This window comes from Pseudopipra pipra, chromosome 3, assembly GCF_036250125.1.
Source record: "Pseudopipra pipra isolate bDixPip1 chromosome 3, bDixPip1.hap1, whole genome shotgun sequence".
NCBI classification, from domain to species: Eukaryota; Metazoa; Chordata; class Aves; order Passeriformes; family Pipridae; genus Pseudopipra; species Pseudopipra pipra.
The window spans coordinates 78,845,504-78,859,301 of record NC_087551.1 but is presented as its reverse complement, the minus strand read 5'-3'; the positions used below and the strand labels follow the sequence as shown (position 1 = coordinate 78,859,301).

At 41.7% G+C, this 13,798-nt stretch overlaps 1 protein-coding gene and 1 long non-coding RNA gene across 13 annotated transcripts in view; one reads left to right on the top strand and one right to left on the bottom strand.

Annotated features, from left to right (window-relative positions):
• MAP3K7 (mitogen-activated protein kinase kinase kinase 7) overlaps positions 1–5,740 on the bottom strand; it is a 45,244-nt gene extending 39,504 nt beyond the window's left edge. For 3 of the 8 annotated variants that reach the window (XM_064649977.1, XM_064649978.1, XM_064649979.1), the window contains exon 1: positions 5,134–5,740. In XM_064649977.1, the coding sequence (XP_064506047.1) occupies positions 5,134–5,223 (90 nt within the window). In that variant the 5' untranslated portion in view covers positions 5,224–5,740. The remainder of the gene's footprint in view (positions 1–5,133) is intronic. The other 5 variants (XM_064649981.1, XM_064649982.1, XM_064649980.1 and 2 more) reach the window with 4 other exon arrangements.
• LOC135411862 (uncharacterized) overlaps positions 4,776–13,798 on the top strand; it is a 155,170-nt gene continuing 146,147 nt past the window's right edge. For all 5 annotated transcript variants that reach the window (XR_010429354.1, XR_010429351.1, XR_010429352.1 and 2 more), the window contains exon 1: positions 4,776–4,971. This is a non-coding gene — a long non-coding RNA (uncharacterized LOC135411862). The remainder of the gene's footprint in view (positions 4,972–13,798) is intronic.

The window sequence follows — 13,798 nt, the reverse complement described above, 5'->3', positions numbered from 1 at the left end:
TCTGCCAATTCTTACAACTATGTTCTTTGACTTATTAAGTTTATTTGGACTAATGTTGACCCAATTCTAAATGTTGCCTTCCCTTTCTTGGATTCACATAGCAATGATAAAAACCCCAAATTCCCTCCACTTCCCCACCCCCAAAACCCCTGTAAGCAGTCCTACCAATTTTAAGTAAACTAAGTCATTTAGTTTAGATTTAGTTTCCAAGTTTCAACTTTTAAGTTACGCGAAACACCATAGGAAAAATATATCCCTTAATGATGTTTTAGCATGAATCAATTTGTTCTGTTACAGCAGTCGAGACAGCAGATTCTAGTTTTAGACATAAAATGTTGAGTACTCAGGGTGAAGGACTTCAACAGGAGTTGGGCTTGCTGAGCTGGCGCCGTCTAAAATTACTGGTCTTTGAAAAACAAATAATCATTCTACAGTCAGTCAAATACTGCTAGAATCCACTGGGTGCGATAAAACAAGGGACATGTGAAACTTGCTCTGTTTTAGTTTTTTCCTTGGGGAAAGGCATTGGACAGGGAACTTCATTATTATCTCATAAATACACATCTCGCGTTCATCACTGAAATATAAAAGGCTGTGAAGTTTCTTTCCCATGTGCTCTTTAGGAGGGTAAAATATAAGTTTATTTTACAGGACACAAACTGATTCATTGAATATATCTGCTATATATCTGCATGTGTAGAAATAAATGTAAAGTCTCACATTAACAGTCTTGCTAGCTTTTCAGCCATCCTCTAACTCACTGCACATTGAATTTCATTCACATGGAATCGGTGTTGCATAACTTCAGGTATAAATTCACACTCCAGAATGAAGAGAATCTTCCACTGGTGTAACAAAACTAAATTTAAATATTGACTGAATTAAATCAAGAATTTATTTAGAGTAAAATCAGAGAAAATACTGGCATGTTTTCACCATGTACTAATTTTTTGCCTTTGCTTTTAGGATACTCAGCTTAGCACCTTGAAGTCTTATTTACTGAAAAAGGTTGAGAAACATGACTGACTTCAAATGAATTCTTAACTACCACCCTTGGCTCTTGAGCACCAATCCTTTCGTACTCATGAAATATCCAAGAATACTGTTCAGATCTCAAATTGCACCTGCAGTTCTTGTCCAAACTGCTTACAATTTTGCAGATCAGTATTCTACAACTACCTGTCTATCTCACATTGGCCTTTTTAGCCACCAGCGTGCTTGTAGCAAATGTGGGTAGAGCCCTTCCCAAATCTTCGTTCGCGAAGCCTGGCCACGAATCATGATTCTACAACTGGACACGATCTCCCAGGACATAAAAACAACGGAGGTAGAAACAACTCCATGTTCAGCAGCAGCTTATGCATATCAGCTTTTCCTTGTAGTGTAATGGACATAATCAGTTACCACACCTCATGAACTTCTGAAAGTTAAATGCTATAAAAGGGAGCAAAACCTCGTTGTCTTACTGTATTGCTCATTCTCTTGCCTCTGAATGGCTTTGCTCCATAATTGTAAGGAACACATGCAGTTCTCAGCACACTACTCAGTTAATGAAATTATTCAACTGTGTGAATGTGCCATAAATTGCATCTCCTTAGTTGCTGGGACCTTAAGCAGGTTTTCTAAAATAAATACTCACAAGTTTAGCTTTCCATCTTTAAGAAAACATTACCGTAAATTCCCTTAGAATTAACTACTGTTGCCCTAGTATATTGTTGAAAATAAATATCAGTGTAGACTGCAATATACCAGCAGTATTCAAATGACAGTTTTCAAATAATTTACACTTCCACGCTGTTCAAAAGTAACTTGCAACTGCACAAATACAGCAATGGTTTTCAACCTGGCTAAATCAGCCAGTGGCTGGGCAGAATCACAGCATACACGACCAGACATGTACCTTTGGCTGTGTGATCCAAGGCATACACAACATCATGTGATGAAGTCGACATTTTGGTCATGTATGGCACTGTTATCCAGTGACATAATGGAGGAAGGGCTGTGGAATTTTCAGGAAAGACTAGCAGGGAGCAGATTGCCAGAACAATTCAAAACCAAAGTCTGTTGCTTAGATGTGGAAGCTCCTCTGGGAAGAAGAGACAGGAGTATTTAGGCTAGATTTAAACATGAGATTTTAAAATAAGGCTATTAGGCTTGTTACTGTTACCTTGATTTCAGTTATATTAAGTTTTATTTGTTCCGTTTCTAATGATTTGTCTATCTAATACCTAAAAACTTGCGAGGACATTCCCACAGTCAAAAACTTGCATGGTAAAATAGGGAACATTTCGGCTGAACACAATTTTTATGTTGTTTTTACCCTTCTTGTTTTGAAGATGCTCCTGCTGTGCCATATCAATTTTTATTTGACTCCAACTCATTCATAATTGTCTCTACATTTTACTTCATTTTAAGAACTTGAAAAAACAAAAAGGCAGCCTGAAGCTGGAGACACATTTAACAGGGGGGAAGTAACACAGACTATATGTGCATGGTAGCTAATGCAAAATATGGTATATTTTTTTATATTATCCAGTAGAGTTCAGGTAAATCTATATAAAAGTGCACTTACAGATCTCACATTTATTAGCAAGGACTCAGGGCCTGCAAGTATTCCAGAACTTCAATATCTATTAATAAACTGGTGGCAGAGTGGGACTGCTATCTGCTGACAAGACAGACTCGATAATACAACAGCAAAGCTATGATTATAAAAGCATTTGAGTTTCCAGTGTAGATCTCTTGACACTCCATTTTGAAACACCTGAAGTTTGCCAAGCATAAATCTGACCATTTTGAGTCACTACAGCCATTTAGAAATCCTTGAAAACTTCTGAGCCTGAAGTGAGAGCACAGAAAATCCTCAGAAAGGATGTATGTTTTGTTATGACTGCAAAGTTGACTACTTCCACCGAAACTGCATCTTGAGTAAGAGGTGAACACCCATGCCTAAGAAAAGCAAGGTCTAAGTATGGTCTCCAATTCATCCATTTTACAGTAAAGTAGCTCTTATTTCTTCCTCTGTGCAATGACATTTACACTGTTCAGCACAAGGAATCTCCACTGCCTGTAAGAACTTCAGGTGGGACAGGTACACTGAATGTAACTTAAAATGCTATGCCAGCTGTCATCAGATTTTTCACAGAGACAACACATTATCAGAGTTCTCCTGCTTATGCCACATGAGTTTTGTCATCTCCAACAGAGATACTACTTTGAGAATAATGCAACAATCACATTAAAGAAATTCTTACTTAGGCATCATCTGTACATACATTTTTGTGCATAGTCCTGTCTCTGCAGGTGCTAGGCATGTGTGTGAGATGCAGACAAGCTCCCAACGCCAAACCTTAGAATGATAAACTCGAGCCACACACTGTGCAAGTCCACACTTCCTCTATGTAAAACAGCAGTATAATCCTTGTTAACAACCTTCCCAAGGGTGTTGTGAGGAGTAACGATTTGTATAGTTCTTTACTAATTCCAAGTGCTATGTCTAAGACAGCAGATGTGCTGCTCACCTCTGTGAGCCATCTCTGGGCACCGTTTTATGATGGATAAATTCTTACCCACTGAAATTTTCTTCTTTGGGTGAGAAAAGCCATTTCTCCCAAAACATGTGATTTGATCACTGTCTATCAGTAAGTGTTGCAAAAAGGTTGGCAAAAATACAGAACAGTTAAATGCATAAAGGGAAGCGAACAATTAGACTTAAAGAGACAAAAGTCTTTATGATTGCCATATTCATAGAAAGGGATAAAGGCAATCTTTTGGAAGATATTGTATTCAGAGAACTTCCAGTGCCTACTATGGTGAAAGCCAAAATTACCATAAAACACTAATACAGCTGAAAGTGCCCTGCTGTTCTATGGAAACATTACAGATTTTATGTTCTGTGAACTCTCCCCAACCCATGTAAGCCCAGTATGATAATTATGAACAAACCAGGATCTAGCAAACTACTTTAAAAATGTGAGACACAGGTCGTCATACCTCTAACAGCTACTACACAAAACTAAATTAACTTCCACATAAACTTGTTTAGAATATGAGGGCAATTATTACTAAAAGGGAAAGATGTTAATTTACAAATAAAAGCACAGAGACTGTTTCAGCAGTCTTGGATGCCTGTTAGGTCCAGACTCTACAAGCTGACCTCACCAAATTCATTATGGGTCTACATGAGGCAACTTCATTCTTGCAGAGAACTTAGCAGTGGAGGAAGGAAAAAAAAATCAATAGCAGCAATATTTTTGTGTGATTTTAAGCGTTAAACAAACATTGTAATATACATACATAACTACTGAGCCCTTTAGTAAAGCATGCAAACTATTCCAGATCACATACATCCTAATTTCACAGGAAACCCAGACAGACGACAGGTACATCTGAAATTCTGTACTTTATCCATTCCATTTAAGCCCCAGAGAATTTAAGGCAACAATTTCACTGTGAAACTTTCTACAGAAGAAAAACTTGCTTTCAACTGTGTTACACATTAAGTGAATGTCACTTCCCGGGTCACATACCCAGGTCAGAAATGAAATGTTACATATTCATGAGTGCAACATCATTAGCCTGCGTTAAGAAAAAAAAACCTGTTCATCCTTACAGCTTATAGAGCTGTAAATTTAGGAAACCATTAACAGTGGTATGATGATTATATGTGCAATGGTGGCAGAAGGCAAAAGCAGGGGCATACAGAAATAGAGATCCGAAAGAAACATCAGAATTAACAGTTCCCTCTTGTCACAGCGCTTGACAACAGTGTTTGCCACCCATACTAAAGTGGGTGGCAAAATGGGCGGCGAAATTTTAAGTCCCGAATAAATCTATCTCGCTTAAATAAAACCCCACAGTAAAACCCCAGGGCTGGCAGAAGTAAGTTGGCACGTCCACTCCCAGCCAGACCGCCTTTGTTCGCCGGTGCCAGCCGCTGCAGCATCCAGGGGAGCACAGAACCCCGGCCAGGTACACGGGGGGGTCCCAGGAAGCACCCGGGGAGCCCCCGCGACCCCTCCCGCGGCAGTGGGACGGCGCCGAGCAGGGGAACACGGGGGGCGCTCGGAGGGGCCAGGCTGGCCGCGCCCGGAGAGCGAGGGGTGTGCGAGGGGCGGCGGGGCCCTCACTCACCTCTTCCACCTCGATCTCTTTGTAGTCGATTTCTTCGAAGTTGAGGACCGGGGGGGTTTCAATCATTTCAGCGGAGGCGGCAGCGGACATGCCTCCTCTTTCACCGCGGGGAGGAGAGGCCCGGGCCGGGCCTACGCGAGGATCTGGCACCGGGCAGCCGAGGGCCGGGGCTACGCGGGGCGCGGCGGCGGCTCCGGGCGCAGGTCGGGGCGGGCCTGGCCGAGGCGCCGCCGGGGCCGCATCCGCGTTGGCCGCGGGGCTCAGTGGCGGCAGGCAGAGGCCCCGGCGCCGCCGCTGCGCATCCCGCGCCTGCCCGCACCCCCGCGGGGCGCCGCGCCGGCCGCCCTAGGCCACGGCCTCTGCTCGGGAGCCGCCTCGGCCGCGCGTCCCCGGCGGAGAGAAGGCGGCGCCCCCAGGGCCGCAGCCGGGCGCCTCCGCCAGCCCCAGCGGCGGCAGCGGGCGAGGGGGCCGCGGCGGGGTAGGGGAGCCGCTCAGAGCAGCGCCGCGGCCGCCGCTGACATCAGAGCCGCTTCCTGCTGCCCGGCCGGGGAGGGTGGGACGGAGGGAGGGAGCGCCGGGTGGGGGCGGGCAGGGAAGCGCCAGCCCCGGCGGCTCCTCGGGCGGCCGCGGCGGGGCCACGGCCTGGCGGCGGCACCGCCCCCGCCCTGCCGCCCGCCGCCGCCAGGGGGAGCAGCCGCGGCCCGGGCTCGCTTCCTTTGCCTGCCGCCTGCCGGGAGCCGCCGGAGAGTCGGGGGCGCGGCGACGGGGCGGCGGGCGGCCCATCCCCGAGGCGGCCCGGACGTGGCCGGCTGGGAGGCGGGTTTCGTCTGGCGCTGGGGGGCAGAGTCCGGCCGGGCTCCCCGGGCTGCGGGGTTACTGCCGTGCGAGTGCGGAGCCTCACGCCTTTTCTCTGTGTATACACCGTTTCCCTATATATACACCTTTTCCCTATATATACACACCTTTTCCTATATATATACCTTTTCCCTACACCCACAGAGACACACACACACAATATACATGTACGCATACATATTTCTTCAAGGGAAGAGATATCCTGTGGGGCACACGAGCCTTGGTACCAGCGCAGCCCTGGGCGGCATGTGCTCTTCAGCGGCGCTTTCCAAGGGGAAGTCTTGTGTGTGGGAGGGTGGCTGTGGAGCGCGAGGTGATTAAGCAATTGATGTAAACACATAGCAATAAAGGGATGAATGTGTACGTTAGCCGCACCATCTCTATTCTACAACTAAAGGGATTCCCACTCAACCCACTCTTTCCCAGGGCTAGCTCCTGCTTCCCCTTTTGGCTGGAGCAGCGCATCAGTGTTTTGGTTGTAAATATCCCAGGCTGACGCTTGAGGCGGTCCCCGGTGTGAAATCAATGCTGGGATGAGTGAACAGAGCTGCTGTGTTCCACTGAAACAGCTGTGCTTCATTTTGATATGTTTAGCCTTGGGGCTATATATAAAAAGTTATGTTATTGTATAATACTATTAATAGTATGAAATTTTAGTAGATCTAGTAAGCTTTCCTAGATCTTCCTCTGCTAGCATGCTGGCGAATGTCTGTACCTCACAAGGAAATCTCATAAATGTCGATGGATCTGGTTTGCAGAGCTAGCTGGAGAAAGATATTTCAGCAATTAAGTGGGAAAGAAAAGATCAAGGATGAATATGGGCAGTGGCTTAATGTCATGATGGGTCAATTGCTGTTAGAAAAGCTCAAAGTGAAAGTACTTCTGTCAGAGCTGCTGCACTTTGTGACAGGTTGCCATTACAGGTTGTTTGCTCCCCTCTCGCATTTTTCTGTCAGTTTTTGTAATTGGTCCAGGATTTTCCGATGTGTAGCAATCCAGAAATCCTAGACAAGCAGTCACGGTACAAGAACATGTTGACAGTGTTGCGTGCAAGGTGTAACTAGTATGCAAAGCCGGTTAGGTTGGTGCAATTACACTGCCCAAGCGATCTGTGTGTGCGTGGGGAGCAGACTCAGATCCTCAGTGTGCTGAGTTCCTGTTGCTTTTTTATTTTCTGATATGGTTTGGTGTAGAAAGATCTAAAGAGTTTCCTGTTCTACATGGAAAGTTTCCAGGTACCACAAAATCTGACTAATATCTGCTTCATGTGCCAGTGGGGTTGTTCAGAGCCTCTAGTTTCTCGGGTTGTTTACAGGTTTGGATGTTCATGTTGACTCTGTTGCTCTCTAGATATGTAGTCTCTAGATGATTTGGACCTAGCACCCCCTTATACCCGGAGGTGCATTTGAGTTTCATTTTCTTAAAAGCCACCATTTGTGCACATCTTGGTCATGCTGTGACAAAGAGTCATGAAGTAACATGTTTATACCTAGACCTGACAACTTCTTAAAGGAAAGCATATCGCTTTTGTGTAAGCAGCTGCTACTCTCTCAGCTGCTGAGTGTGCAATATATTGATTTTTGGAAGATGAATATGGATTTCTGAGGTATTGAGAAACTGCAGGTCAGATGAAAACCAGACTCCTCTGAGATAAATTCATACTCCTGGATGAATTGCTGTAGTTCTCTAAACACTTTTAAAAGTGCAGTTCAAGACAAGTAGCAATCAACTGAAGCCAAGGAAAAGGCATGAATGAAAAAACAGAAATGGCGTGTGAAAATCTATCACCGCTATTCTTGATACCTAGTTGTGATCATGAGCATGATGTCAGGTAAAAATCTTAAAACTTTGTTTGAACACATGTTATGCATTGGGAAGGTGAACTACTTCGGTGCTTTTTAGAAAGATGGCCAAGTGGGTGGTTGTGCTTTAGTGGGTGGCCTTTGGTGATCTCTAGTAAAAGTAACTGAATATTTGGCTTTTTGTTATGTTTCACAGGCCTCTCTTTAGGATATATATCAAGCAAGTGGCAGTTGCAGTCTTTATGTTGCAATTGAGAGATTTTTCTGTCACTTTTGTTATTTTTTGTTGATGAGTATTGAAAGAGCAGAGGATAGCATTCCAATTATAGTTGCTTGTAAGATTAATTTTCTTTCAGAAATTGATGTAGAAATATGTATCTCAAAAATAATGAGCTCTTTCTTTGTGAAGACAGAGTTGTCATCATTATCAAAATGTCCATGTTGTGAATATCAGGAGGCATTTTAAGGGTGTTGTACTTTTGATATTACTTCTCTTTTTTTTTCTTTCCTGACTAACACAGAGTTAATTAGCTATGTTGGTGACTGGGTATAAGTTGTACGGCCCCAAACACAGGAAAAAAAAGAGAAGAAAAGCTGCATCTGCTGTGTTTATTTTGGCAAAAAGCTGCTCTTGTATTTAGAAGGAAAACCTAGAACCTTGGAAGCCCACATTCTGGGTCTCAGTCAGCTTTTTCTAATATTGGGAAAAGGTTCCAATGCCTGGAAGGTGACCACTTAAAGATTATTGGAAATGTCAGGACACCATAGTCAGAGTATGCACAAATGCTCAAACCTGAGACAACTGCTGTGAACCTGTTTGTAGAACCTGTCATAAAGCAGGTTTATGAGCTATGTTTTTCCAGAAGGTGCAGCAGTAGGTCTGTTGCAAAATATAAACAAAGTCTACCTGGCCAATTTAACAGACCTGAGACTTAACCCTAATATCTGCATATCTGAACTAAAATTTATCCAACATATACAGAATTGTACAGCTTAGAATCTGAGCATGAGTACAGACAGAGGTGCAGATACTTTATCCTGGCTACCCTTTGTCCAGCTTCCTTAAAGTTGCTCCATGTGACAGATGTAGGAGTTTTTTTAAGAGGAGCGAACCAGCATTATTTTTCACTAAGTTAATTTAGAAAAAAAACTAAGTGATTTCTTTTCTCAAAAAATTTCAACTTGTGTTGTATTTTCAGTATATTTTCAGTTGATTAAAATGTCTCAATTTAAGCGATGGAGGATTGATACTAGAAAGCAGTGATGAACGGTGTTGGGTGTATCTACAACTGGAATACCTACAAGAAGAAAGGTTACCTTCTAGATTTAAACGCAGGAATAATTCATGTTTCTGCCAAGACTGACTCTATTTTTAACTTGTAAAATATTGTCCTGTAAATATCTCGTTATGTCATTTCAGTTTGTGGGAACCCTGTGTGATTAAAGATCTTGACACCACCTTTTAGAACTGTTTGAGAGTCGTCAACCTGAACTGACCTGTGCGTGGGAAAGTGTCTGGGTGCATTTCTGCTGTTCATAGGAAACCTGCAGGAATTAAAAGGAGAGGAATTAGCCTGGATGACTGAAAGAGCTGGTGGATGAACTGTCTTGTGCATTGCCTTGCAAGTGTGAGGCCAGAGTAGGTCCCTGGTGACCAGCAATATGGAGCATACTATGAAACACGTGTGCCATACAAATTCAGGTCCCAGCTGGGAGGGACTCCAGAGGAGCTCACTGCTTGTTCCAAGGCAGGTACAGTGAAAATATCTCATGAGGACAAATCACTTGATGATATTGAAAGATTTCTTTTGGTCAGCATGGCAAACTCGTTGCCTAATCAACTCTTCTCATGCAACTCCTTTGGCTCTTACATTAAAACTTCCCAAGAGTAGGTTGCAATATTTTGTGTGTCAGATTTTGCTATGAGTCTCAATGATTTCTCAAATTCTGTCTTGCATTAGTTGTTTGGAAATTCTTGCAAAGCAGCACAGGGGCATCTTCTGCCAAATACAGTGAGATAGCAGCCCCAGCACGCTTTATATTTTCTTATTGCTTCTTTCCCTTTCTGGAAAGGATTCCCCATAGTATGTAACTAACTAAAAAAAAAAAAAAAATCCTCTAAATAGCTATGAATTCCTTCAATTGTGCTGGGCCTTGTAATTTGTGATAAAATGCATACATTAAAAAACAAACCCCAAAAAAGCCTTGCAAAATAAATGCATGAGCTGCCTTGCTAAATACCAAACACAGCTGTATGCAAAAAATCATATTCACTTTCGTAAAAGGAAAAAGGAGTTCTCTTGCATGAGTATTATAGAAACTCAAATGGTCACAATTGTTTCTGGACCTTATTTTACCTTCTAATTTGAGGTCTAAACCACCAAGAGAGCTAGGAAAGAAATGTAATGTGCATAAGGGCAAAGGTGAGAGATTATCTAGATGCTGTCCTGAAACCAAACAAACACTTTTCCTCTGTTGCATCTATGAGCAGCTGGGCTTGGCTAAGTGGCCAGTGGGAAAAAGATAGTACCAAATTTAGCATACAGAAGAAGGAGACAGATGGCAGTAGACCGGCCAGTCTTGAACTGGGAGGTTTGGAAGATATGATACATGAAATTGCTGATAGATGTGTTAGAGAAAGGCATAAATGTTACTAGTGCTTTTATGATACTAGGTAACTGTAAAGTAGTGAAGGTATTTTAGAAAGGTGCGAAAACTAATCCAGATATCTAAGTGTCCGTTGCTCTGCTCTCAAGTAGGCTTTAAAATAAAATGTGAAAGAGAGAATAATAAAGAGCAGGGAGGTAAATGGAATGAAATGTCACATCTTTTTAATCAATGGTAGATTATCTCAGATTAACAAAAGATCATTTTTGATAAATTCGATGATATTTTTAGGCAAGGGGAATGGATAGAACTTTTCTATCTTGAATGTATTTGATATATTGCCTTGTGGGAAATCATTAATTAAGCTGGACATGATAAGAATCATTAAAAGAACTGAAAGTGGGTAAGGAGAGTAGGGGAGTAGTCAGGAGACAGTGGGGACTATCAAAAGGGAAGTATTGGAATGAAGTTACTAATAGATTTTTTTTTTAAAAGATTGAATTTTGAGAGGAGCCTTCTTAATAATTTCATTAACAATGTTGATAAGAGAATTAGGAAGGTGACAGTGATTCTGAAGACATGAGTTTAGACAGCATAGTTAATGGAGAGAAAGATAAGAATATCAAAAGGGGAAAATTAGATGACTCCAAAGACAAGAGAAATAAAGCAGTTAATATTTAAAATATTAAGTTCATGAATTAATTTTAGAACTCATAACATCTTGTTATCCTGTAAGAGACTTCTTAGGAAGAGATGAAGAAGATTACAAAGTGCATATTTTAACTCGTTTTAGGAGGACTGAATCTTGTAGATAATGCACCTAGAAAATGTGCAAGCTTTTATATCCTGTATGATATATCAAATAAAGCTATACAAATTTGTGCAGACCTCATCTGAAAGACTCTGCAATGTTGGTTATCTGCTTTCCAAGAAAAATGAATTGAGACCTAACTAGTTGCAGAGAACAGCTATAAGGATGGTCAAGATAAGAGAGGGCTTACCACAGAAGGGAATATAAAACAACTTGACATGTTTAATCTTGTGAAACAAAAGACAGAGAGGATATACGTTGCCTCTGTTTAAACAGATTGGAAAGAGAAAGATACTGTGCAGTAAACAGTACTGTTGGAAAGTGATGTTCAAGTAAAAGGAAACTTCTTTTTGCACAAAAATCCTGTTAATGCATGCAGATTAGAGACCTGCAAAGACTCCTTGCAACTGGGGCAAGTTGCTTCACTGGATGGTACCTCACTAATGAAATCATTTATTTGTCATAACTATCTGTGAGAGCAGAGTACTGTATTTGTTGGCTAAGGAGGTCTCTTCCAATCATATGTTGACCAAATGTGCTAATAAATGCAAATAAGTGTAAATAATGTAATGAAGTCTTATAATGGTATTTCTTTAGCTGAGTATACATTGATATGAACTGGTATGTTCTTAAGATTAAGTAAAAATTACGTTGAAGTATGTGAATAAAACCTTGTTCTGAAGTAGAAAGTGAAATTTGGAGGCAGGGGAGATTTTTATTTTTTTATTTCTTGGAGAAGGAATATCATTCCCCTTCATATTTTAAAGCTTCTAATTCATGAACCAGAGCAAGTGAAGAGAATTCTTGCAGGTATGATTTTGAAATAATATTAGGAAAGGGAGATGACAGTCTTGTATGTTTTATGCAAGACACCCAAGTGGGTGGAATATCACACAGCATGGGAGCAGTGGATTGGAAGTAGGAGGGGAAACTGTTCGTGAGCATCAAATAATGAGGATAAAGACTAACATAGTTTGAGTGCATGTATAGTGATGCTTCTGTGTATGAGGAACTTGTCTTCAAAATTTTTCTTCTAGAAGATCCATTCTGCTATTTAAATGAGAAACAAGAATAGATACTCTGTGTACTTACTAGCTGGTTTCATACCAGCTAGAAGTGACAGAAACAAGGAATATACAGAGCTCTAAGTCCAATGGAGAGGACCTATGAGGAAAGTCTGAAGTGGTTTGTGTGAGTGTAATTTTGGCCTGGCTCTCTTGCCAAGTCCAAGCTGTCTCCTCCCCCCTTCCGCTCTCTCAAGCAAGGGAAAAAAAAAAACAAAAAAAAAACTACAGAAAAACCAAAGAAGTCCAAACGAAAATGGGATTATATAAAAAATATATATTTACATATATTTACAATTTTATATATATAATTTGAATATATTATACACACAATAGGGAAGTCCCGAGGGGAAAAAAGGGAAAAGGGAGGGGGAAACAGGGATAAAAAAACCTAAAAACAAATACCTTCCAAATATACACTGCTAATAGAGACCTAGAAAACAAACAAATAAAAAAAAATAAATACTTCCCTGAACGAGACAACAGAACCATGTGAAGCACCAACCAACTCCCCACGCCTCCCAGAGGGACTGGAGATAAGGGCAGGTCTGAGCAGGAAGGCCTTGGCCCATACAAGCAAAGACCATCTGTGGAGAGACCTGTTACCTTCAGCCACCGGAAGAGAGAAGAGCGCGAGGTCTCTTATCTACGCCTTATATATATGTTGTGTTATGTTAAAGGATGATATGGAATACTTCCTTAGATTTCTGACCCCTGTTGCTAAGGAAGGCCTAAAAAAATCCAAAAGCCAACCCACTACACAGTTTTTTCTTTTCTTCCTAGAGAAGGCCCAAGAGAACCTCATCACAAGTATTCTAAAGGGTTCTACAGAGAGAATGGAGTCTCTCTTCTCACATGGAAGAAAAAGTACTAATTGTGCCAGGAGAGGTTTCGTCTTGATACAAGAAAGAAATTTTTTACCATGAATAACTATTGACTAGAACAGTGTACCTAGTGTCATGGCGAAGTCTCTGTCACTGAAAGTTTTCAAGACATGACTGGACAGGGTGCTAGATAATTTCATCTAGCCTCCCTTACCCACACAAGGTTGGACCAGATGATCTTTCAAGGTCCTTTCCAACCTGGGCTGTTCTATGTTCCTAGGAGATATGGTAGCAGGCTAGAAACACCTCCACAGAAGGCACCCTGATTCTTATGTGGTTTGCAATAACCAACGGCACAAGTGTGAAACATGGACCTGCAGCTCCAGCCTGGCTGGGTGCACAGGAATGCCCTATGTGTGGCTCTGCCTTCTGGTTGCTTGTGGATGTGTGTTTGCCAAATAGCACATGGAGGACCCAAAAATACTGCCAGATAATCATATTTCTAATTGATATGTGATTCACATGTTATATACGCTGAAAGTCAGTGTTCTGTAATGTAAAATAAAAATCACAAAGATCTGGTTCTTTTAAAGAAGTACTTGTTAGTATGCTTTGCCATGAGTCATTAGGATGGTATTTCTTTCTAGAAGATATCTTAAAAAATGATCTGTCAAAATCATCTGTAATCAAGATAACATATTC